This window comes from Falco naumanni, chromosome 20, assembly GCF_017639655.2.
Source record: "Falco naumanni isolate bFalNau1 chromosome 20, bFalNau1.pat, whole genome shotgun sequence".
Classification (NCBI taxonomy): domain Eukaryota; kingdom Metazoa; phylum Chordata; class Aves; order Falconiformes; family Falconidae; genus Falco; species Falco naumanni.
In genome coordinates, this window is record NC_054073.1 from 4,057,726 (window position 1) to 4,083,095 (window position 25,370).

At 50.2% G+C, this 25,370-nt stretch overlaps 1 protein-coding gene across 10 annotated transcripts in view; it reads right to left on the reverse strand.

The window, feature by feature from the left end:
• The window catches only part of SPATS2 (spermatogenesis associated serine rich 2), a 33,267-nt gene that overhangs the window by 7,323 nt on the left and 574 nt on the right, over positions 1-25,370 (reverse strand). For 3 of the 10 annotated variants that reach the window (XM_040618596.1, XM_040618595.1, XM_040618599.1), the window contains exons 2-8: positions 16,309-16,633; positions 8,348-8,427; positions 7,955-8,063; positions 6,912-6,959; positions 5,463-5,723; positions 4,992-5,204; positions 3,631-3,766 (exon numbers count right to left, since the gene is read on the reverse strand). In XM_040618596.1, the coding sequence (XP_040474530.1) occupies positions 3,631-3,766; positions 4,992-5,204; positions 5,463-5,723; positions 6,912-6,959; positions 7,955-8,063; positions 8,348-8,427; positions 16,309-16,333 (872 nt within the window). In that variant the 5' untranslated portion in view covers positions 16,334-16,633. Of the gene's footprint in view, positions 1-3,630; positions 3,767-4,991; positions 5,205-5,462; positions 5,724-6,908; positions 6,960-7,954; positions 8,064-8,347; positions 8,428-16,308; positions 16,634-23,797; positions 24,165-25,370 lie in introns of those variants that run through there. The other 7 variants (XM_040618598.1, XM_040618600.1, XM_040618602.1 and 4 more) reach the window with 5 other exon arrangements.

Consider the following 25,370-nt stretch of genomic DNA (forward strand, 5'->3'; position numbering starts at 1 on the left):
AATTGTTTCTGCTCGTAGCACAGCGGGGGCCTGATCCAGGTCAGGCACAACTCAGCCCAATCCCACAAATAAAACGGCACGTGTCAAAAGCGATGCTAAGAAGACTTCGCCTTGTTTCCAGCCATCCCCTGAGTGACAAAACCAGGCTCCGCAACGCTGCCGGGCAGGGTACAAGGGTGATCCCCCCCCCCCAGCTGCCCCCCTGCCCAGACCCACGTCAGCAGCAGGAATCCCCCTCCCCCTGGAGCCGGGGAGAGAAACGGGTGGGAATGTGGCCTTAATGATTAATTAAAAGCGCAGGAACAGAACTCCTCCTTGAATACACAGGCGCACGCCCAGCTCCGGCGGAGCCAGCACCCACCATCACACGGGCTGTTTCGGGGCTGGTTCCGCCAGGCTGCCAGCCCAGATCATCGCTTGCGTCCCTTTGTAATTTAATTTACTCAGCAGAGCTCAGCTGGAAGTCCTTTACCCAATTTTACAGTTGGGCTGGCTGAGGAACAGAGGTCAAGCGGCTTTGCCCGAGGTTGGTGTGACGAGTGACTCTGCTCAGACCTCGCTGCTCCTCGTCAAACAAACTCCCTTCCTTCTGCCAGATCCGTTTGGAAACACGCCCGCCCTTCCCGACTGCTCTATCCTGGGACGAGACCCCGCGGGGGACGCCTGGCCCTGCCAGGGGGACCGGGCTGTAAGGACATTTAAGAAGCACAGAAGGAAGAAAAAAAAAAAAGGGGAAGCGGATAAAGCGGTAACTGCTGAAGGTGAAACGATGCCAAACGCGCGGTGGTGACCCAAAAGATGCTCTCAGCTGCCAGCCAGGCTCCACCTGCAAGATATTTTCTGTTTGTGAAAGACAACGGCTCTTTGGCCAAGCCCCGCTAAGGGGTTTGGGGTCACTTTTCCTCGGGGTTGAAACGCGATCCAAGGCGGACGGCGATGGAAGGTGGCTGGCAGCACGCCTGGCAGCTCTGCCCTGAGGAAATCGGGGTGGGGGTGGGGTGGGAAAGCTCGAACCCAGCCCCACAGCCCCCTCAGCACTGAAACTGAACTTACCCACACCGCTCGTAAAGGCTGAGGGTTTCTTCCACCCCCCAAGATGTGCTACTCTCCCTGTCAGCGGATAACAAAACACTCAGGAAATTAAGGACTACCAGGATCCTCCAGCTCAGGTTACCCCATCACCTCCAGCCCAGAGCAGCAAATCCCCTCCAAAGAGGAATCCGTACACGTGTCGCTCACCCAGGCTGGATTTCAGAGGCTGAGACAGGCACGACCCCAGCATCAGAGTCTCCTCCTTCACCCTCTACCTACCCACGGACCACAGGTCTCGGAAAAGCACGTCTAGCGAGAGAAGATGAAGGTCAAGAGCTCTAGGAAGCCTCGCTGACTAAAAGGACACCCGAAGGGCAGCCCTGACAGGCAGATGTTAAACCAGTTTCAAGCTTTGCTACTTAAATAACCCGTTTCAGTTGACCAAACCCGCTTTGAAACCAGGTTTTCCTTCGGTAGAAAGCCAACCGGAGAGGGAATTATTCAGCAAGAGGATTTAACTATCGGATCCTGCCTTGCGCCGTCAGACTGAAAAATACACTAATTGTTCTCTGGGTCACAAAGGGAGTTGGATAAACAAGAAAAACCAACTAAGAAAAAGACGAAGGTGCAATTTACACCTCGGCTCACTGGCAACTGCATCACTTCTGGGAAAAGGAAAGTGAAGCTCTTTCGGCGGAGCCCCCGGCTGCGGAGTCACCCCGCTTATCAACGGCCCAGAGCCGGCATCCTGCTGGGCAGCTCCTTCACTTGGCATTTGTCAAAGGAGGTTCCCGGTGGCCCCGTTCCAGGCAGGCACTCGCCTCCCTCCCACCCGGAATCGCGTGTCCTGCTTCGCTGGCTGCAGCTCGGCTCACCGGAGCAACGGACTTGAGCCTTTAACCTTTCCGAACGTGACGCAAGTTGTTTTTATAGATGATAACTAAGTCAAAGGGTGAGGAATGACTTGTATGGAACCAGACACGTTCGCCAAAAGAATGACATTTGGCACGCCGGGGAGAGGTTTCTACAGCTGTTGTAACTGTATAGAAAGGCAGAGAGGAAAAAAAAAAAACAACCCAACAAAAAACACAAAACAAAACAAAAAACCAACCAACTTAACAACAACCCACTGCACACAGTGATAATATTGAATCAGTATCGGTATTGACTCGGTAGACAAAGCCACTAACAAAGTCAGAAATACTCGTAAACCCAAACTTCGGTTAGGGCTACAAATCCCTCGGCTATCGACAGGTTAAATCCCTTTACATCGCAGCTTTTCCAAAAGACGGGAGGTGCTGGGAGCTCCACGTTCAGCTCGGAGAGCACAACTCAGCACAGAAACGAGGGTCAGGGCACACGGCCACCTTTAACCCTGCCCCTCTGCTTTGGCAGAGGTTCCTCAGGTGAGTTTAAAAGTCATCTAGAAACATTTTGGTCAGGATTTTTAGCACACGCTGAATTGAAGTCCAGGAGAGCATTCCACCTCCTTCAGGAGAAACCTTCCCGGTGGCAAAGTTCAACGCGAGTACAAGAAAAAAAAAAAAAAAAAAAAGTCCACGCTGAACAACAAAATTTGCTGAAAGGCTTCAGAATCCAGCTCCCTACCATCACCGCTAAACACTCCTGCCTCTGAGGCCACAAAATTTTCAGATGGGAGACAGCTTTTGACACGGATTTTGCAAATCTGCCAAATAGCTACTTCCATCCTTCAACAGGATAGCAGCATTTTAGTTACCCGTCAAACGTTCCTCACTTCAGGCAAGGAGAACCCTTTAGGCAGTTTCTTCTGAATATTTCTTTACCCAAAGCCATCATATTCGTATAACTAAGAACAATTTCTCGGTCAGCCAAGACAGGGAGCGTATCTGATGTTAGGCCTTCTGGAATATTGTCTTAAAGCACTTGTCTCAACTAATAAAGACGTTCATTAAAAAAAAAATTAAATAAATAAAAAGACCTGATTACACTCATCGGGAACATCATGCCCAGTATGAAAAGCTTGGCTGGGAACGGGGGAAGCAACGCCGCACAAGATGATCTTTGATGTGTACTCACACCTTCAGAAGGATCCCTCTCTCTTCCATCTTCTACACTTGGAAGATTTCAGATATAAATTTTGTTTCTAAAAGACAAACACTACTGCAGCCTGAGCTCCCCACCACTCTCCTTCTAGCACAGCTAATACCAGCACCTAACCAGTACGTTACTGGAGAGTTCCTCATCTTACCGGCGGCTAAAATGACTTTAGGATGGTCGGGACAACTGTTTGGTAGAGACACGGAGCCCCAGTTCATCAACGACCCTGCTGGACACACCAAAGCCTCAACCCAGTCTATCAACACGCCACCGCATGTGTGGGACAAGGGCTGGAACCACAGGGTGGCAAAGATGCCTCCTAAAATCCACCGAGTACGGCACTTTGGACTCGGGTTTATTCTTTACGACCCGCTGAGCTCCCAGATGCTGAAGAACGGGGCTGGGGCAGCAGGGCACGCACAAACAAGTCATGAAGCTGCTTAAAAAAGCGGCAGACTTGTTCCAAATGTCTCGGTCTTACGCCTTAACACCTGGATCCGGCCCTCCAGTTAAACTCACCTACTCTGCAGTTCAGCAAAGGCTTGCTTCATCTTCTTAATGGAAGCATCCATCTCCTCCTTCACCACCACCCGGTACCGAGCCAGCGAAACGGTGCAGCGTTGGAGATCCTTCACTGATTTTTCAATATTAGAACCTACCAAGAGACAAGAGCGAACTCAAACAGCCGTGTCAATCACATCGCTAAATCCTCCCAGCAGGGATACGTCTAAAGACATCTCCCTCTTCTTTCTTGGAAAACGATACACTGCTTGGTTTGAAATTTTTCTTTCCCTCCCCTATTACAAAGGCACTAGGTTCAGTCTGAGGGATTTTCTTATTGGGAAATGTTTTCCCAAGGCTTGTAGAATTTCCTTCCATGGGCAGGGACGTCCCTCCACGTTTTTAAATACGTGAGAGAAATCAAACGCATCCGTGAGCTGCTTTTGTGTTAAGAGACTGGAGACAAGCCAAAGGCGGTCTACTCCGAAGACCGCCGCACCGCATCACTAAACGATACGAACCGACTGTTTGCCTGGCGAAGGGAATTATCTAGGAAACTAAATTTAAGGTTATTTCCTCAAATCAGGAGAGAAAAGGATTGGTTATGGCTGCCAAGGTTAGTCCCCGCGTCTCAGCTCGCCAGGAGGGTAACACCACCTTGCCCACGCTCTCTGGAATGTAGTTGCCCCACCACCACCAAGGGGCAACTTGCTCATCATTTGGGAAGTTGGAACTGCTCGTCACAGCTTCCCCATGCAGCGAGGGGGTGAAGCACCACCACCACCTCATCTCCATACGCTAAGTACGACAACCGTGCTCGCAGTCAGGGTCCCTGAGGTCCCTCCTGTCCCCACTTGTTATCGTAAGAACTCAGCTGCGGAGAAAGCACACGGAAGAACGAGAAAAAAAAAAAACCACCAAAACAAACAACAAAAAAAAAAAAACCCCGCACAGTAGGAGGCGACTGTCACTTCTTGTAACAGGACTGGTCCGAACTTGTGGCCTTTCTACAAATTCTCACAAAAGATGAGAAACCACCTCAAGGCTCCGCGATGGAGCGTGGAGAAGAACGGGCTAAACGTACGCAGCGAGACTTGGCTGCTTCCTCCCCTGCTCTTCTCACACCCATGGGTTTGCTGCTCCAGGCACTACATCTAAACTGCTGTCAAGATTCCCGCTGCGCGTAGGGAAGAGGAGGAGGAGGAGGAGAGTGCAACTTACTGGCCAGATAATAAGCGGCACGTTAGCTCGCATTAAAATCAAAGTCCAGCGTGGCTCTGCACCGCGTCCGTCAGCACCGCCGCCGACGGGGCGGTGAGAACGTGGCCAGCAGCACCCTGCTCTGCCGCCGGCCAGCGCGCAGAGCCTCAGGGCCTTACCCAGCTTCTTGCTCGCAGGCGAAAGGGGCACATCTTCCAGCCGGGTTACGGAGAGGGAGGCGGGAGTCGAATTGCTCGCTGTGGATCGGGACAGAGACCTGCTAGCGCTCCTCTGCTCAGGCCGCTGCCTGAGAGACGAAGGGCTCTGGGAAGGATGCATGATGAGCGATTTTGTGTCAAAGTCTGCTATTCCATTCTCTAGTTCAGGCACTGCTGTAGAAAAGCACACGCGTTTAAAAGGGGCAGGCGGGGAGGACAGCAGAACGCTGACCACCTCTTTACCACCACCACAACAACAAAAATATATAAAAATAAAATCAGAAATCAAGGTGAGCTGCTCTTTCCTGAAGAGCCAGCCAAACAACCGGCTATGCAAGGCTGACCCAAAACAAAAGGATCACAAAAAGAGGCAGCTCCTCTGCTTTTTAAACACCAGGCGCCCGTCTCCAGTGCTACTTTAGAGAGACTAACCTGTTCTATCAGGCATGTCTGGCGCAGCGGGCTCGCAATCCTCCAGCTCTCTGGCATCAATCGAAAGCGCATCCAAACCTTCGCTGAGCGAGTCCACGGACTCCGTGTCGTGGGCACAGCCGTTGACATGGAAACCGTTAATTCCACCCTTCTCCGAGTTGGCTGATTGCTCTTCTTCAGTGGACACCAATTTACCGGGCTCTGGGAGGCCAGGGTTCGATTCAGCTTGGGGTTTCGGTTTGGTTTTCTTCTTCTTGTTCTAAGGATTAGGCATCCGCACCGCAAAGGGGGGGTGGGGGGAGGGAAACAAAACGCGTTAAGCTTAATTCCTGAAGTAGTAGCTGAATTAAATGCTTTTTCAGCCAGCCTGGCTGTTGATCCTATTAACAGTAGGAGGGATTTATTCAACAACGAGGACAGATACAGTGGCATTAATGAGGCGCGAATACATTATCCTCTCCGGTGGCGTGCCAACAAGAGCGGCGTGCCGGGTACCGGCCGAAGGCGGCAGGGAAGCGATGGGAAGCAGCCGAGAGGTTGGCGGCTGTAACCCTGGCACGGCACCAGCCCCGGGTGGCTGCTGGGGGTGCTCCCAGCCAGATTCCCTGGGTGCTGCCAGGGTGCTCTGCTAGACCTCGCTCCGCTCCCACGTCCCTCATTTCCCAGCACACGGCTGCTCAGGCACAGGTTCCCCGTCCCCCCCCCCCGTCCCCCCTCCTCCCCAGTTCCAGTTCATGCTGGTGCTTTTCACGTATTCCAAGGAGTCTTTTTTGAATAATTATGGTTTTATTCTTCTCCTGGTGGATTTAGATATTATAATACCAAGGACTGAAACTTTGCAAATCTTTATTTAACCCTTTCACAGAGGTCTGAGCAAAGAACTAGGCAAAACACTCGAGAAAGCTTATGTGACAAAGAAATATATTTCCACAGAGCTCAGCATTAAACGCAACTGTTCAGCTCCAAAGGTTACCGATGAAAAATGGAACAGCGTGACTATCTGAACAGTGAATTACAGAGCTCTGTGGAAATAAATGGACCTGATAAAGATTTACTCCAGCGTGGGGCTGTGTGCATGGATTAGGGGTCCTGTAGAGGGTCAGCAGAATAAAAGCGACTGCAAGGACAGAAAGTCTAGAACCTTTTTTGCAGATGCCACGTTCGACACAAACGTGTCTGACAGCTAAATGAAATGCAAATGTGGCCAGAAGATGATGTTTACAACTTGCACTGAAGTTACCCTGTAAATCATTGCCCTGAACAGCCAGGCACCTGATAACCTAGCGATTATCTCCGTGCATCGGTTCTGCTAACATCAATATCCACGTTTGCTCTTCGGTTTCTTTTCCCGTCTAAATCACGAGGAATGCCTACCAGCCTCCCTAGTCTAAATCCTCAAAACGAAAAGGTAAATGCCTTAGGAAAAGTATATTTTAAACTCGTTACCTTTTTTTTTGCCTGTTACAGTCCATTCTTTCAGTACTTCGCTGGCATTGCCTGAAACAAAACGCAGCGATGAGCAGCGGACGAGGCACCCGCTCCAATTTTTTTTCCCCCGGTCACGTGGAAGTGCCTCCATACCTGGAGCCAGTTTCCTGCAGCTAAGTTTCAAGTCTCTTAGCTGATGTAATAAACGGATCGGTTTCATTTTTGCTTTGGGAACACACTGCCGAACGGGACTACACCCTTACAACACAGGGTCAGGTCTTTCCAGGAAACAAATGAAAAAAAAAAAAAGGGGGGGGGGGGGGGGGAGGGGCGGGGGGGAGGAAAAAAGAAATAATATTTTTCTTTGGCTCTGTCATACTAAAGGTTTAGGTACTTGGCAACCTGCTGGAGCATGTTCTGAACTCAAAGGTTGCGTTCAGGTCAGATATCTGCTGGCCTTCTCTCCCCAGAGACACCAGCTGTGTCAGGATGCCCACGGCCTGAGGAATAGCTGTCATACCTTCTGCGGGCCAGAGGCAAAGCGCAGTTGTCAGCGATGGCCAGCACGGAAATCAGAGCTGCAAAGCGACAGGCGCTGTCACCAGCAACAGCCCGTTTTTTCCAAGGTCAGAAAAAAAAAATATTAAAAAATAAATAAATAAAAAAAAAAAAAATCCATCGACTGCAGCAATGACAGCCAGACCCAAGAGAAGATGCGAGAGCCAGGTTTCAAAGTACAAACGGCAACTATTCGAAGCCGAAGACACTCCCGTTTTGTACACACCAACGAGAGTTTCTGGAATCGAGCCTCAAGCCTCCTTTATCTGAAGAGCTATCAAACGCTTCTCTCTGCCTTGACCTCCAGTTGGAACAAACCCCAGCTAAAATTTGGGAAGAGAACGGTCTGTCCGTCACCCCTGCGGACAGAGCGTGTATTGGATGCGCTGAGAAGCTACACGAGCTTCTGCTACTTCATGCACTTCACTTTCTGCACGCAGGACGGGAAAGACGGTACGTAGGAGCGGCGAAGCCGCCAGCCCCGCCACGAAACCAGCCGCCGTTACCTTCCATAAAGGCTTGCACAGTTTTGTCCACGCAGTTGTCAAAATGCTGCAGCACGAGGACGATCTCGTTGTTGCTCCTGTTGGGGACTATCGCACGCACCGCGTTGATCTGGAGGGAAGGAACACAGGGTAAAGGCGTCAAACGTTTGCTGTAGCCCACACGGAGCCTGCAGCAACCCTCCCGCGAGCAGCCTAAAAACCCGTAACCGATGACTTCCTTATAAAACTTTAATGTGCCAGGATGATTTAGCCCGAATAAAACTTGGCTTTTGACAGAGCTGCAGTTGGCTCCCCGACAGAAACATATTTCATCTCGGAGAGGAGATGAAGATAGAGCGTTCGCCAGCTCTTCCGCGGCACGCGGTGAGTTAAAGTCTCAGAAGACACATTTACCTTCTCCTTCATGTTTTCAAAGGTTCCTCCTTGGGCCATCACGGTATTGGACTGCACATCAAAAATAAACCCAGATGGATCTGCGGAGACAAAGGAGAGGGAAGCTCTCTTCTGAACAACAGGCACCGAGAGACATTTAGAAAGACGCGAAGCAAGAGGTCAGCTCCAAGTTGGTACTTTGCCAAGGAGAAAATTGAAATCCTACAAACGTGCGGCGCTCGCCGCCTTGCCGCCGTACGGTTAGCAGCAGATTATTATCACATGGCTGATCACCCACCCTTGGTTAAGGACCAGGTTCTGCTTACCAACCCCAGTTAAATCCACTTTGCTGGTGCCCCCTCCCCCCTCCCCCCCCCCGCCCAAGGAGCCGATCCACTCCCAATCTCTGGGTCAGTTTTGATCCCACGGATCAAAACCCCAAGTCAAAACCCACCAGCCCAGCGTGCGGGACAGAAGATCGCTGAAGATGAACGGTCCAGCTCCTCCGTTTCCATCCGAATCTTTTACCAAGCCCAACAATAAAGAGTTAACAAAAGCGCTAAAGCCTTCGAGCGGCATATTTAACAATTTCCTCCACCTGGAGATACAAATGGCAAGCAGACTGATAAATGGGTTTGAAGCTCCGGCAGCCTGTGTTCCCTGCCAGCTATGATCTCCAAGGTAATGCTTCTATGTTCCAAAAGAGACCCATAATTGAGACAGCCTTCACCAACGGGTTCGCTCCCTGCCAGCGAGCAAAGGTCACGTAAATCTGCGGGCCCCACCGTTCCTGCCGAGTGCCTGGCATCACAAATCCACGCTCCCTTTTCCTGCCCAAGGTCCCAGGCAGGCTAAATTTTGTATTTAGCAAACCCGAGGGAGATAGAGCTGTCGGGAGACGTGTTTTCCTACGACAGAACGTATTTGAAAGCGGTATTTTAGCTGTGGACGGTCCCAGGAAGAACATGTGTCCCTGGGCAGGGAGCAGCTGCAAGACCCCAGGGGTCTTCTGCGCTCCTATTCCATCTTGGATTTTTTTTTTTTTTCCATGCTTTGCACAGAAAAAGCATCACCAAGCGCTTTCCAGGGTGGATTTCCTCGGAGGGCATTTGACACCTCGAGCCCTGCACGGAGATCAGGACCCATCGGTTCCTCCATAAAGCTCCTCAACTGGTGGCTTTGGGGACCACCCGGGCCAAGATGCTCCATAGGGACGCTTGCCCGGTCGCTGCCCTTTCTGCTTTTGCTCAGCTGATATTCCAAGCTGCTGATTCATGTTCTTTCCCTCACCTCCTCTAAATAACTCGTACGCGATTTTGAGACACACCATTGACTTTCGCGGTTCCCAGACATTGATGTAGCATTTAAACCGAGATGCCTCCAAATACAGTGACAGAATTGTGAACATGATGGAAAGGTCAGCCTCTTATTAAGGCTACAGATGAACGGTTAAATTCTTCCTCACGCCATCCTTACCCATTTCAGCCCCATGAGCGAGATTTTCTCAAGTTTCCCGAGCTCACAGAAGTTCGAGTTACCAACTTTCTAGTCCTTAATCTTGTAAATGGCTTTCAGACTCCCATCACCGAGTGAGAATTAGCAATCTTTTTTCAAAATCTTCCTTGCAGAGCAGCCACCAAGGACCCAGGTGCCAGAAAAGATGAAGTTCAGCTCCCCCCTGCAGCACGTTTTCAGCTCCTCCATCCCATCCCATTCCCACATCTCCAATTGCAGGGGGCTGAGCTTGTCGGCACAGCTCGCTTTGAGCCGCTTCTCCACGGCCCAAGTCCTCCTGGTGTTCAAATGTTTATCATGCAAAAATTATGCGCCGGCGACGACGCCATATACATTTGATATTGCCCCTGAGCACTCCCAAGCATCGTTAAAAGGGCTGCTGGCACTCGGGTCTCTTGCGACGGTGGGTATTTGCAAGAAAGGACAGAATTTAAAATGCTCACGCCCGCCCGGACCGAAGCCTGGCGGCCACCAGCGACTTCGAGATTTTTGAATTAAGATCCTTGCGGGAAAGAAAAGCTCCTTCCCAAAGCCAGGGCTCAGGCTGTGCATGTCATGTCTGACATGATGAGTCAGTCAGACGCTCAGACCGATCACTGTTGCATTAAAACATACACCCTGTTGATCTGATGCGATAAACCCCGGAGACGATGCCAACGGCCTTAATTGCTTCCCTGTTCATAACGGCATCCTCCAGAAAAATGAGGTGGTAAGAAATCATTCATCCCAAATCAGCTACTTTTTTTTTTTTTTTTGCCTTTCAGTGCTGTTTATCGGACTAATCAACGCGCGAGCTCTTAAATAGAAACACTAACGATGCCAGGAAGAATCCACCCTACCAATATCAGTCTGCTCCTCCCGTAACTCCGCTAATTAGTCCTTTCTGTACGAAACACGTGCCAGAATTAAAACTACAGACCTAACAGATGCCTGGCTCCGCTTCGCGGGACACATGAAATCCGACAATTTCACACCCAACACCTCGAGGAAATCGAAACGGGGGCCGCTACGTTCCCCTCCAGCTCCAAGCAGAGTCCTGGGCTCATTTTTGAGCCACGACAGGCAAATTGTTTCATCAGGAGACAGGGAAAAGTGAGAAAAGCACCAGCCTGACAAGCTACACGGACCTGGCCCCAACCAGCATCACAGAGGATGTTTTACGAAAGCCGACAGCGCTATTACACACAGGCATTTAGCTCCTCCGAACCCATCCAGCACTTCATCCCCGCCGCACCCACGTGGCCAGCCGACGGGAAGTTTCCATAGTCAAATAGTGTGTAAAAAAACTTAAAAAATATTTTAAAATCCTAATCTAAATGTCAGGTTCACCCTCCTGCCCCAGCCAGGACACTCGCAGGCGGATGGAACAGCCTACGTGCTTAAAACGCTAGGCGACCAAGATTCAGTTAAATCGTGAAACATTTATGGACTCTGCGGCTTCGCAGGTCAACGGGAACCGGCGGCGTCTCTCCCAGGGATAACACGGGAGACCTCAGCTAACGTGAAATAAAAAGCTCTTAAAGAAAAAAGGCACCTCGCTGCTCACTCAGAGCATCTCCAATTGGCTTTAATTACGAGCATCTTCAGCAGTCCCTGCATTGGGAGAAGCGGGAGATGCCCGTGCCCAGGACTGCAGAGGTGAGTGGACAGGAATTAATGCTCCTTCCCAGGACAGGGGGGAAAAAAAAAAATAATAAAAAAAAATCAACAACAAAAAAAAAAACCCACACCACACACGCACCACCCAAAAAACCCAGGCTATCGTTATTCTATCGGTCTGTGCTTGCAGTCACAACGTCACAGCGAAGTACCCACAAATATCGGGGGGGGGGTGGGGGGGTGGGGTGTGTAGGGGAATAAATCCGGATTTCCAAAAGAAACATTCCATAGGGAGCTGACATCTGTGGGAGCCTTCTGTGTTTTCACGGCTCCTGGGGCGTCGGGTATCGCACTTTGAAGCCACCAGACCACCACGGGCCACGTTTCAACATCTCTCACGTGTCACGCTCTCCCTCACAAATTACACCAACACATAGTGCTTTTTTTTTTTTTTTTTCCCCTTGTAAGAACACTTCTCGCTAACAGGCAACAGAGGTACTGACGCCAAGCTCTCTCCTCGCAAATGAGAAGCAAGTAAGGACTAAACCGGGGGTAGGATCAATATTCCTGGGTTTGCTGCTGCCGAGAAGATATTTTACCGACAGCAGAAAAAAAAACCCCAAAAAACTACACGGAAATACTAAGTTTCTCCATGATCCGAGGGGGAAAACATCTCCCCCACACGCCACCTTAAGCCCTCCCTTCCCCAAAATACGTTAAAATATTTGAGCGGGTCCATTGAGTTCCTACGCTGTCCTTGCTTGATTTTTCTCCCTGCTCACCGCCTGGGGTGCATTTAAACTCGGGGTTTCGTCCCTCCATCAGCTGTTACGGAAAGTATTTTAATGCCCCAAGGACAGCCCTGTGATATTCCCGAGCCCGTGGAAGTGGCAGCTGCACTTCAGAGCCTTGCCTCAACAACAAAGCGTCCCTTTTTCTTATTTTCCCAAACAAATTTCAAGCACACAACACCGCCTTCTCGCTCCAAACTCAATATAGGAAAGCAATTGGTTCGCCAAGGCGTAGTTACAAAAAAAAAAAAAAAAAAAAACTTGCCACGTTGCGGCCAGAACAAGGCTACGCAGGCGAGAAATGGGACTCACAACTGGAAGAATTTGTTCCGAGGCAAGGAAATTAAACCTCCCAGGCATCCGATGTCCAGCAGGAGCTGGATGGCAGTGGGAGAGTTTAGCCCTCGGATGATAATGCCAGGCTAACCTTCCCAGCGGAAGGCCACGGTCATTTAAGGAATCGGAAGAGTGGGATAAAAAAATAAATTCAATATGGAATAAAAAAAAAAAAAACACACCCAACAAAACTTCTTGCAAATCAACTGAAACATGCCCATAAAACTGGGGGGTTCTGCAGGTATTTTCCTGCAAGGGCAGGAATCCGTACAGATGCAGCACGGATGCAGCTCTCCCAAGCACCCATCCTGCTCCCCAGGGGCAGGGGGAGCGCTTGGGGCGGGGGTCTCGCTGCCCCTGTGGCGTTACCGCCCTGGCACGCTGCCATTCCCGGCTGCTCCCACTTGCTGCCGTTCGATCCGGCGCTCCGCCTGCTGCGTTGGACGCAGGCAGCCAAGGAAGGCACCGGGTTTTCTTTCAGCGGAGCCAAGGCAGCCCAGCCAAGAGAACCATCAAGGTAATTCAAACTGCGGGGCAGTCTTCCCCCTCCCATCTAATTTCCATCTACAAGTTTTAAAAAAAATAAAATAAAAATTGAAAACCCGCGCACTTCCAGAGCATCACACTCAGCAGAGCGATGCAGCCGAGGTTCTCAGGAATTCCCGGCATCACCCGCGTCCTCGTACCGCACCCCAGCTCACCCAGGAGCCGGGATCCCATTTATCAGGTTACAGAACACACGCTCAATATTCGCCCTTCTGCGTTTTCGCCGTCTTCTCACGGCGAGCGCTGCCTGGCAGAGGAACTCCACAACCTCCCAGTTTGCCCATTTTACAAGCTCTCCGGACACAGATGGAGAAAATCGTTTGCCACCACCCCGATCTGCAAACCTGGTTTCTGCAGAGCAGGATCTTCTGCTCGACGGACAACGCTGTTCAACAAAGTACAAGTTTCAAATAAAATTTCACACATTTTGGGGGTCTGTAAAGGCTCGGGGTCCCTGCTCCAGCTGACACCCCCCCCCCTCCCCAGCGGCCAACGCCGCAGACCTTTCGCCTTTACCAAATCCACGTAGGAGAGTTTTCCATCAATTGAAATGGCTCCCTGATGGATCCAGACGAGTAGGAACCCGAGCGCTGTTTTATTCAGGATCCTGGCACGCCTAAAACCGCGGCTGATATCCGATGGAAACAAGATTTATGTGATTGCTTTGTATCCTGGGGTCGCCAGTCATTCCCGAGCCTGGTGGCTGCTTTCACTCAAATCAATTAATCGAGTCAGAAGGGGGGATGAGAGGGAGCGCACACGCTTCGTGTGTGTGGGGAAAAAAAAAAAAAAAAAAAACAGAAGCGCTAAGGATCCGAGATAGCAGCAAACCAACAAACCTACGAGACTCTGGGGAAGTATTTGTTTAGAGAACTGGCATCCCCGAGTCCACCTTTCCTTCAAATTTCTAAATTACCCCTTCTAGAATATCCTCAAGCTGAAACGCGCCATCCAGTGTAACCCAGACACGGACCTACGTGTGGACGCACGCCGCTGGATTTTGAATGGGGATAATTACATGACTGGTTTACAGATTGAACTGTTTTCTCCTCAGCGCAGATCTTTGGAGTAAAGAGTTACTTACAGCCAGTAACATTCAGGAGTAGAACATGATTCTGTGCCCAACCTTTGCATATGCATTTTCAGAAGGCTTAAAAATACCCTCCTGAGTAGCTCAGATGTTCACTCTGTTCTGTGGCACTTCTAAGAAACAGGTGGGCTTCTGATTTGGTTTCAAAACTGCTGCATTATTAAAAATAGGTCTGTCTCGTTCCCCATCTCTCGGCACTTCTCAGCAGCCTTTTGTTACACTGCAAAGAGGTTTTGTTTTGCTTTCAGGAAAAAAAAAGAAGAAAAAAAAAAGAAACCAAAAAGACATTCCTTACCTGTCCAAGGTACACTCCTTTACAGAGGACTGGAAAAATATTTGTTGACTACATTAACATTCTAGAGCAGCAGAAAAGTAGTAATTGAAAATTCAATCACAGTCTAAAGAGGACAGGGCACAGCCAGAAGAGTCTGCAGCTTTTTTAACTCTCACCTTCCCTTATGTCCACATTGCCACCGCAACGCGGACTGGAGATGAGCCTGCTTAACAAAGCAGCGCGTATTTTATATCCCCGGTGGCGGAGCGAATTAAAAGCCTACTCTGCATTCCTGCTCGGTGTCAAATATTTATGTCTGAGATCCCTTTACTTTTCTTTAGGAACCCAATACATGCCAGCGCTTCCCAGCGGGCTCTCTCTACGACACACTCTGCCGAACAGCACCGAGAGCGGCGACTGCGCCCCAGCTTTCTCATTCGGCTGGGGATGTGCCAACCCCCCTGAAGCCCCTCAGAGTAACAGCCCCCCGTGTTTTCCCTCCCCTCTTGTCCCCTATAGATCTCTCTTGGTGTTTCCCCTACCTACCCAGACCCATTCATTCTCTAGATAAACACACCTTGAACTCAGCACCGACGACTGCTGGGCTCCAGCAGCAGCAGAGAGAAGCCAATTTCTTAATGACTTGGGCTGAGGCTTCTGAGAGCACAGGTACAAAATAGTGCATTTTAAAAATCACTCCAAAATTATCTTATACAGTAATTTCCATAACCGTTACTAATTGCTTTGAATCATGCATGGATCTAGCTGTCAAAGGACGGCTGGGCTCCTCAGGTAGACACCGTTTCTATGCCAAAGCTGCTAGGAAAAAAAAAAAAAAAAATCTACAGAGAACAAAAGCTCTTCTCTTGAGGTAGAGGACATGAATTGTCAAACCCATTCGCCTTAAATTATTAATTAGTAGTCAGTTCAAATAAAAAGAGAACCGTAACCCTCAACCCCCCTTCTCCCCTCACAACACACACACTTTGGAATTAATGTTTCGCACACGACAAATAAGATCCCTCCCTGAAATAAGCTGCTTGACACAAGAATGGCTTTGCCACTTCGAATGCGACGGCAGAAACGGGAGAATCGGCCTGTGCATTTGAAGACAAAGCCAGGGAAAAAGCTTCGCTCAAACTTGCTCGGTGCCCCTCTGTGCCCGCCTCGAAGGAAAAAGATTGAACTGGGTCTAGTTTGAATTTCATCCCCAAAGGCCAGGACCCGAGCTGAGCTATCCCACCTCGATTCCACTCGATTCCGCTTCTTTCCAAACTGGATTCCTGGCAAGCACTTGCCACAGACAGGACAAGCAAGTCCAGGACAGAAGCCTGGCCTGGAAGCCTGGCACACACGGGGCACCGAGAGGGCGGACAAGGGCTGCCTCAGGAGCATGAGTTGTGCTGGAATTAATCCCATGAGGGACCCAGACACCCCTCAAATCCATCCTGACCGTACCCCGAGGTCAGGATGCACGCCAGGAAAATAAAAAAAGTTTGGCTCTGCAACTCTTCAACTGTTAAAGCTTTTTTTTTCCCCCCCCCCCCCCCCTCTCCTGGTCTGACTGGGAAAACGATGCGATATTAACCTTATACAGGAACTCGTGAAATCAGAACTGTCCAGCTGGACGACTGAAATGCTACTAAAAATGTCACAAAATCCAACAGGTTATATGATGTCACGAAGAGAGCGACAACAAGCTGTCAAGGGACATCAGCAGCCTTGAAAGGAGTAGAGCGAAAGGAATTAACCCCTTTTCCTAATTGATAACTTTGGAATCGATAGCGCTGGTTATCGACATCTGATGATACCACGTTCACGTGCATCTTACCTTTTGTATTTTGCTTTTTAGACATCTCGGCGTGTTTGCTCTAACCGTCAGCTATACAGGAGCGGGGAGGGGGGTGGGGAGAAGAAATAATAAAGAGTCCTCGCCCTTGAACAACGTAGCTGGCAGTTGCAATCCACGCACCGCCTTGTATCAACGCGGGAAACGGCAGAGAGCTGGTTTGGGACAGCAAAATCCCAGCTGCGAGGGCAAACGGGGTCTGGAGTTGTCAGAAATCTGCTGACAGGCCAGCAGAGCACTACAGCTCCTTTCCTCTGAAAAGCAACTTCTTGTCAGGCTTCCTGACTGCAGCAGTTGGTATCTGGTTCTGAAAAAGAAAGTAGTAAAAAAAAAAAAAAAAAAAAGGAAAGGAAATAAGAAAATTGCTACTGTACTAGCCAAGGTATACCCCGAGCCTCCCAGCTTGTCAGAGTTGTCCTGCTCACGGGTTTTAAGAGTAAAAAAAAAAAAAAAAAAATTAAAAAAAAAAATCTGTATTTTGCTTGAAGGTGTGGTGAAACAACTAGGCAGAAAAAAGTGACATTAAATATAAAGCCACAAGATCCCTACAGACTTGGTACGGTTTCAACAGGCTCGATTCAAAGACACTAGTCACTTAAGCATGCACGAGGTAGAACCGGGGAGGTTTAGAACTCATCACACACCAAAAAAAAAACAAAAACCAAAAAAACCCTAACACAAACACCACATTTACGGACTAAGAGCCATCAGACAGAGCGGGCAGAGTGGTTCCTACGCTCGGTGACAAGACGAACTCTCAGATCTCTCGTGTGTTAACGCAACCAGCATCCCAGGGAAAAAAGCAAAATTCACTTTGCTGCCAGCACGAGCCATTTTCAACGCTTTCACCGCTTATTTCAGCGCAAAACACCAGCCTCCCCCACCCAGGCGGCGCAGGGGCAACTCCGCGTGGCGTTACATACGTGTCTTTTCCTCGTGTTCCTCCTTTAAGGAGCCGGGGAAAGCAGGGGCAGCAGGCACCACATCAAGTCGGATGACAGGTTAAACAAAGAACAACACTATAGGCAAGGTGAGGAAACAATAGAGACTTCTCTGCCACGGCAAACCTGCTTAACCCCAGGGAAGGATCTGGCCCTGTGACAAAACCTCAACGTATTCACAATCAAGCAGGGGGGAAAAAAAAAAAAAAAAAACCCACAAAAAATTGCAATTTTAATACGTAAAACACAGGTATCCGACGCCGCAAAAGATTTTAGTAAACATCCATCAGGAGACCTTGTACATTTTAGCAAAATGCACAGGCTCTTGAAAAGGAAACGCCAGCATTGAGAAACACGCATCTCATTTGCTCCATTATTAATTAGAAGTTCAACTCCACCCCGAGGATCAGGATTATTTTTAGGGATACGGTTCACCAGGCTGAGGAATGCAGCAAGGCTCCTGCCACCCGGCGACACTGCCTGCCCCAGGGTTTATCACCGTGAGCCTATTTTGATTTAAAAATAGACGTTTCCTATCATTAGAACTTCCCTTTATTAGCTCCCCAGGAGTTCCAAACTTATTTCTAACCAGTGACCGCAGCGATCTAAATCTGAGGCTGATTTGCTCGCTGTCTGTGCAAAAAAAAAAAAAAAAAAAAAGACTGTGCAAAAGAATTTTTTACCTGCAAACAGTCCCAAAACAAGAGGCGATTACAAACTCCTGCCTTGCTGCCTTCAGCCCTCTGAATTAAACGCTTTCCTTCGTTTTGATGCCTTGAGGTGCTAAATACCACCTCGTAAAACCCGTGCCGTTTGAAAACTGCTCAAAAAAAAAATAAAATAGAGAAGCCGAAGAATTGAGCGAAGGATTAAGCTGCCGTGTGGGGATGCGAGCGGCTCCCGAGCTCGACGCCTGGAGACTGCCGGCAGGTCGAGCTCAGCCGGCCGTGCTGGCGGGGCCGATGTGCTTTGGTTTGCACGATTACACCCGAGTTTCACTTCCCTGCCTGATTGCTTTGTGTCCACGACCAGGAAACGCTCGGCAGCGTGGCCATCCAGCTGCCGGGAACCTCCGGTTACCTCCTGCGATTTTAAGATAACATTGGGTTGCGAAGAAAGTGCTTACCACATTGACCCACGATGCCAGAGTCAAATATTTTCGGTATATACGGCTCAAGAGTTTTCAAAACCAACCAACCAACCCACCCTCACAAAGCTGTGCTTTGGAGTAGTCTTTATAATATCATTTTTTTTAAATAAAGACGGGCATGCTTTAATCTGGAGGGAGCGCGGAAACACACAGGTAGTGACAAAAAGCTGTAACATCCCACTTGAGAGCATTTACCTGAACTCCCTCAAGTTGCCTCAAACTTAATTCATGAAACAAAGGAACATTTCAAAACCGCCTCTGCATGTACGTCCCCCAAAAGCAAATATCTGCAAGAACACTTCATTCAGACAGAGTCTGTAAAACAGACAAACTGTGGGGAAAAAAAAAAAAAAACAACCAAAAAAACCCACACAAACCCAAAAGCTGCCAGTAAAGAAGTTATCAGGAAACCTCAAAAAGCCTGAAAAACATTACACCTTATCACCCGAGAAATATAGTTGTACCCACTTCAAAGGAGAAAAATGAACAGTAATTAAGTCTTGGGGGGGAAAGCAAACAACATAGAACAGGTTCTGAATTACTCCTTGGCAAGCTAAAGTCAAAGCAGCAAAGTAATAAAATAATGGATGGGAAACAAAACCCCACTGATGTATCTGACGAGTAGAAAACGGCAAGTCTTTGCTCCTTGATGATGCAATTAATATTTCACCCGATATACCCTGTGGTGAGAATCGAGAGCCAGAGAATCGGAAGCAGCTCTGGCTCATGTCAGAATCGGGGTGCAGGCTGCGGTGTGACCTGCCTTTATCTCCGAGTCTCCCATCGGCTGGAAATTTCACCGCGGCTATTAGCCAGGAACCTTAAACAGATCGGGGGCTGGGGGGGGGGGGGGAGGCTGTAAAACACAGGAGGGTTTTAAAAAACCCAAGCGGAAATTTTTTAAGACCGGTAAAATAGTAAAAGTTAAGACAAATCCAAATAAATTCATTAAGAGGGGTGAGCTCCTCCAGCTAAGGGCGATATAAGGCTTATACAGGGCACCGTACGCGTCTATAGGAACAGTAAAGCATCAAAACAAAACCGGCAAGAAATCTACCTGCAGGATTAAAATAAAATATCGTGGTTCTAACAGAATTGACAGGGGAGCAATATAACCCGCGGAAAACCCAACTCCCTCCCGTTACAGAGCAAGCAAGCTCCTCCCCGAGCTGCCCGCATTCAGCCGGTAACGGCAAACTTTTCCAAATCCCGCGGGAAAGGCGCATTATTGTTCAACGCACAACTACCGGCAGATTCCGTCTCATGAAGGAAAACATTTGGAATTTTACAGACAGAGAGTTAAAAAAGAAACAACTTCAAAATCCCCCACTCGCAGCACTGGTTTGCTCCGTCTAGACGGATTATTTGAGTAAACTTTCGGGACCAACAGCTCCCTATTTGAAGGAAAAGATGATGAAGAGTGAAAAATTTGTCTGGATTTTTGTTTTATTGTTATCATTAGTCTGTGGAAGGTGCTTTCGCTGAGAAATCTGGAGTTGTGAAGACTAGATAAATCTGGTGCTGGGATCTCGGGCAAGCGGTGGGTTCTCCCCAGCCGCAGCCTCGTGCCCAGCTGGAGCGTTAATTCACACCGTACAGTAGCATCTGGCTAATTGGCTTTTGAGTTAAGTAGTCCCTTCCCAAGCTATTTTAATCTTGTTGATCAAGCACGTAAGAGTCGTCCCTGTGAGTACACACAACAGCATTTCGGTAGAATAAATTGTCCTGTTTGTAATTTATAATCATTCTCAAATAAAAATCCATTTTCCGAGACTTCAGCACCTCAGAGGACCCAGGTATTTATCTACAAGCAGTGCCACCCCCCCCCCCCCACCCCCCCCGTAATGCACTCACGCAAGAAGGGAATTAATTTTATAGCATCTCCTGACAAAAAAAAAGCGACTATTACACTAGAAATTCAGGAACTTATTCTACCTGTCACGGAACACAGCTTGGAGGAGCAAGTTTAATAGCCCCGCTGCACACGGGAACACACCGACATCCCAAATTCTTATCAACATCCCAAATTTTTATCGCCTTTGCTGGGTGCTGCCGGCCCTAACGCAGGGCACAAGCACAGCCGGGTTTTTCCCAGAGCTCTGCGGAATCCCTGGGGAATTTCCACAGCATCGAAACCCTAAGATTTTTTCAACAAATACCTGTTAAGTTACAGCAGAGCAAAATAAGCCTGTTCATCCCTCATGTTCCACAGATGCCTCGGTCGTTTCTGTTTGAATAACTAACTTTTTTTTTTTTTTTTTTTCTGCCCTGGACCAGAGCACGGAAGACATCAGGTTAGCGTTTTAATTAAAGCCAGGCAGCTTTATTACGCTGCATCTGAAAGGGAGCAAGCACACTGTTCAGCAGTGAGCGTGGCACAAGCCCGACAGTAACTTGGGGGGGGGTGTATTTCATTTTTCTCTCCCCCCCACCCCCCCAAGACAATCGGTTTTCAGAAGCTCCTTCCAGCAAACAATGGCTCGGTCAGAGCAGGCAAGGAAGGAGGAGCACGGAGCGCAGGTCGGGAAGGTCTAATACCAGCACCCACCGCCAAATCCCTGCCTGCACAAAGCAGCTGCTTTTTCTACCCTGGCCAAATCCTTTCATGGTGCTGGATGAAGGCTCATAAAATGGTACACCACAAAAGAACCGGTTTAGGACTGGGGCGGGGGGGGGGGGGGGGAAGAAATAGTTCCTTAATATCACTCTTGGGGTTTGGGTGGTGGGGTTTTTTTTTTCCTCCCCCCAGTATTTCCTCAAGAATGAACTGAGCATTTAACCTCAGAGATAATTAGCTGTCTATATTCTGTTTAAATCCACACATTTATTGTTCTTTCACCAAATGCATTATGCAGAGCACGACTGGGCATTAGCTATTCTCAAACATCTACCTCTTGTAAGCTAATTGTGCATCATTTTGCAGCACAAAGAAGTAAAACTACAGATTTCAGGTGACAAAACCTTCCTGGTACCTATTCAGGTGATGCTACAAAACCCCACTCAGTGTGTTTACAAATACTTAAACAAGATAAAAGAGCAGACCACCGAGTTTTTCTTGGATTCCTGGCCAGGCACTGTTTTCCATACTCACTTTCCAGATAAAACAGGTATTGGGAATTGCTGGTGGGATTTTTGACGCTTTACACAGCGATGCAAGCGGAGCAATTGAACAACAACGAAACGCTCTGGAGTTGGACGCCGATTTTTGCTTTCCTGAAGGAAAGATCTCCTCACACTTTGTCTTCTGGTCCTCCCTCCATCCATCCCAGGCTTTCCGTATCCCTTCCTAACCAGCCTGCCCAGGCGGGAACAGCTGCGATGGAAACTTGCACATGTATGTTTTGTCCTGTGTAATTCTGCGTGCACCACTGCTATTTTTAGATCGTCTTTGCCAGCGTTGTGATCTGGAAGAGCCTCGGTGTCTTGCCAAGAACTGTTTTATATTTAAGGATAAACACATGGCTTTCAGATATATTTTTACCTTTTTATCCCATGTATCTAAACATCAGAAGATTTTGAAAAGGAAGGAAGGAAAAAAAAAAAGGCAAATACTGCAGGAGAGGCCACCTTTCATTGGTCTACTCTAAATGGTGAAAAAAAATCCTTCACCTCCCCCAGTTTAAAAGGGGCGAATGGCATTACCGTAGTCCTACTGGAAATCTTCCCTCTGCCTCAGCTTTTTCTGATTACAGCAAATCTCCAGGTCGATTATCCTAAGAGCGAGCTTGAAAATATTAAAAGCAAGCCATACAGTTTAATTGCCAGATCTATTATTTTTTTTAAAAAAACGCAGTACCTATCTTATCCCCTTCAGACTGCAAGTCACCTTTAGAGCTCCTTTGTCCTGAATCCAACAAGAATCTTCTGCTTGGGAGTTGCGTGGCTCAGAAAAATCATAAAATATTTAAACGCCCCTTGAAGAGTAAGCTACAACTACAAAAAAAAAAATAATCCTTATGCAGTAGACAATTCCTGCAAGTGGATTTTAGTTTGCCAAACCTGAGACAACGGTAACCTCAGCAGACACGGCTGTGGCCACGTATACGTCACATATAGAACAGTGGCTGAAGGCACACGCAACTTCCACGCACATCGCGTCCCCGAGTTAAAGACGGGCTGCCTGCGCTTTGCTGGCCCACCGCACACAAACGACGTGCTGACCGGAGTATTGCAATAAAGGAAATAAAACACCGAGGCCCCGAGCACCAAGAGCTCAGAGCAACACTGTGTGATGGCAGGAGGGGGACAGGGGACCCCAGCAGGACCCCAGGGGGCACGTCCCACGCTCCCCAGCCGCCAGAAGTTTTAGGAGGCTGGCGGTACGGAGGGCGAGGAGAAGCTGCAGTGCTGTCGGAGCCACGCTTCCTCCCCTCCACCTTTCAGGAGGCAGCACCAACCCTGACCGTAGGGCACTTCTGGGGAGATTCCACCTTTATTCCTCAATCCCAGCGCAGCCAAGGCTGCGCTCCCACACCCCATCCCCCCCACAGCAGGTTATGAGGGATGCCAGAAGCTGGGTGCCAGCTACGGTCACTCACACAGCAAACACTGATGCCCACTGCCCTTTCTGCTCTCCCAGACCTCCTCCAGATCCCCAAAATCTCCTGGATTCAGGCTCACGCTCCAGCCAGACTGCTTAACAGCACTCCTCCAGCGTGGATGAGCAAGTCCTGCTTAGGAAGCACAAAGTCCCAGACCCTGAGAGTACAGCAACACACTCCACACCTGCAACTTTCAAGGCAAAAAAACCTCAAAAACTCCAGCACCCCCAAAGAAAGACGCAGCAGCCAGAGCTAACGGAGTGGGAAATGCAGCAAAGTTAGTGAAAAGTAGTCATAAAAAACTCAAAATCAAGAAAATAGCTAACAGGCTCTAGCAGGAGGCTGCAACAGCTCCCACAGGTAGTCGGTGGGGAATTTTCTGGCGATTGTTCCCAGTTTACCTCCCATCAACTAACAAAGGTTCCACACAGAGGCTTTTGTTTCTGTTTGGGCATCAGCTCCTCTGACAGCCTGATGATGGCAAGCTGCTTTGCAAGAGAACTGATCTGACCATCACCCCTCAGTTATGGCCAAGGAGGATGATTACACCAGGGGAACCATTAAGGCACCCTCAGAAAGAAATCCCACACCCCTCACAGGTTTTTCTCCCCTTTCCAAACCCAACAAAAATCTTATTCTTCGCCTTCCTTCCTACAGAATCACAGCTTGTCTCTGCGGGCAAGGCGACTTCCCAACTTCTCTGCAACAGCTCCCTCTGCGGATACATGAACGCCTCTTTCTGCTGATCATCAAAGGTAAAACAAGAACAGCACCGATGAGCACCAACGGGGGGGAAAAAAAAAAAATAAAAATGTGGAGACCAAGCACTGGAAGCCAACCTTTAACTCACTGCTGGCTTGCTTTCTCATGGAGAAAATCCCGAGTGGATGGGGGCGGGGAGAAGCCAAGCTTTAGGTGTGCTAAAGAGCCCTGTGGAGGTAGAGGGGAAAATATAATTTCCCTCTTTGCAACTCAGCCTGCTTTTCCCCATCCTCCTTCGTTAATTATTTGTGTTCCAGTAAGAGCTAAAGGCCACAGAGCAAGAGCTCCGAGAACACCGGGAGAAGATCCCTGCCCCTGGGATTTACGAGCCAGGTCGGTACAGGAGGAGAGGCCGGGATGAAGGACAGCGGGTGGAAGCAATGGGTGAGCTGGGCTCTGTGCGTGTACCAGCTGCGGCATAAATAATGGATTAACACTGCTGACCGCCCCCCCCCCCCCCGCCCCCCCCCCCCGTCACCCTGACTCATCACGGGCTGCCCCACACCCCCTTCACCCCCAAAAAAACCTCCCACTGCTTCATCCAGTCCAACCCACAAATCTCCTTCTGCAGCCTCCCCTGCCTGCCCCACCTCCACCCCGACTGCAACCCCTGCACTCCCCCCCCCGGGCCCACTCCCCCCCCCCCCACCCCGGCCTGTGCTGGCTGCCCCCTCCCCATCGCTGGGGGCAGGGGGGGGTCACTCCTCCCCAGCCCCCCTTTCCTCCCAAACCCCCTTCACCCCGCACAGGGCACCCCCTTCCCCACACAGCACCCCTCTTTCCACCCCGTTTCCTAGCCCACCCCTCAGGTGGTTCCCTCCTCCACAGAGCCCCCCCGACCCCCGCCAAGGCCCCTCCGACGCCCCCCCGACCCCCGACAAGGCCCTTCCGACGCCCCCCCGACCCCCGAGACAAGGCCCCTCCGACGCCCCCCCGACCCCCGACAAGGCCCTTCCGACGCCCCCCCGACCCCCGAGACAAGGCCCTTCCGACGCCCCCCCCGACCCCCGAGACAAGGCCCTTCCGACGCCCCCCCGACCCCCGACAAGGCCCCTCCGACGCCCCCCCGACCCCCGACAAGGCCCCTCCGACGCCCCCCCGACCCCCGACAAGGCCCCTCCGACAGCCCCCCACCCCCGACAAGGCCCCTCCGACAGCCCCCCACCCCCGACAAGGCCCCTCCGACAGCCCCCCACCCCTCACAAGGCCCCTCCGACAGCCCCCCACCCCTCACAAGGCCCCTCCGACAGCCCCCCACCCCTCACAAGGCCCCTCCGACAGCCCCCCACCCCTCACAAGGCCCCTCCGACAGCCCCCCACCCCTCACAAGGCCCCTCCGACAGCCCCCCACCCCTCACAAGGCCCTCCGACAGCCCCCCACCCCATACAAGGCCCCTCCGACAGCCCCCTACCCCTCACAAGGAAGGCCCCTCAGCCCCCCACTTCCCCACACGAGGCTCCTCCGACCGCCCCTTCCCCACACAAGGTCCATCAGCCCCCTCCCTTCTCCCGACAAGGCCCCTCCCGACCCCCCTTCCCCACACAAGGCCCCTCAGGCCCCCCTTCCCCTCTACAAGGCCCCTCCCGACCCCCGGGCCCGGCCCTCGGCTGCGCCTTCCCCCGCCGACAACCCTCCTCCCGGCCCCCCTG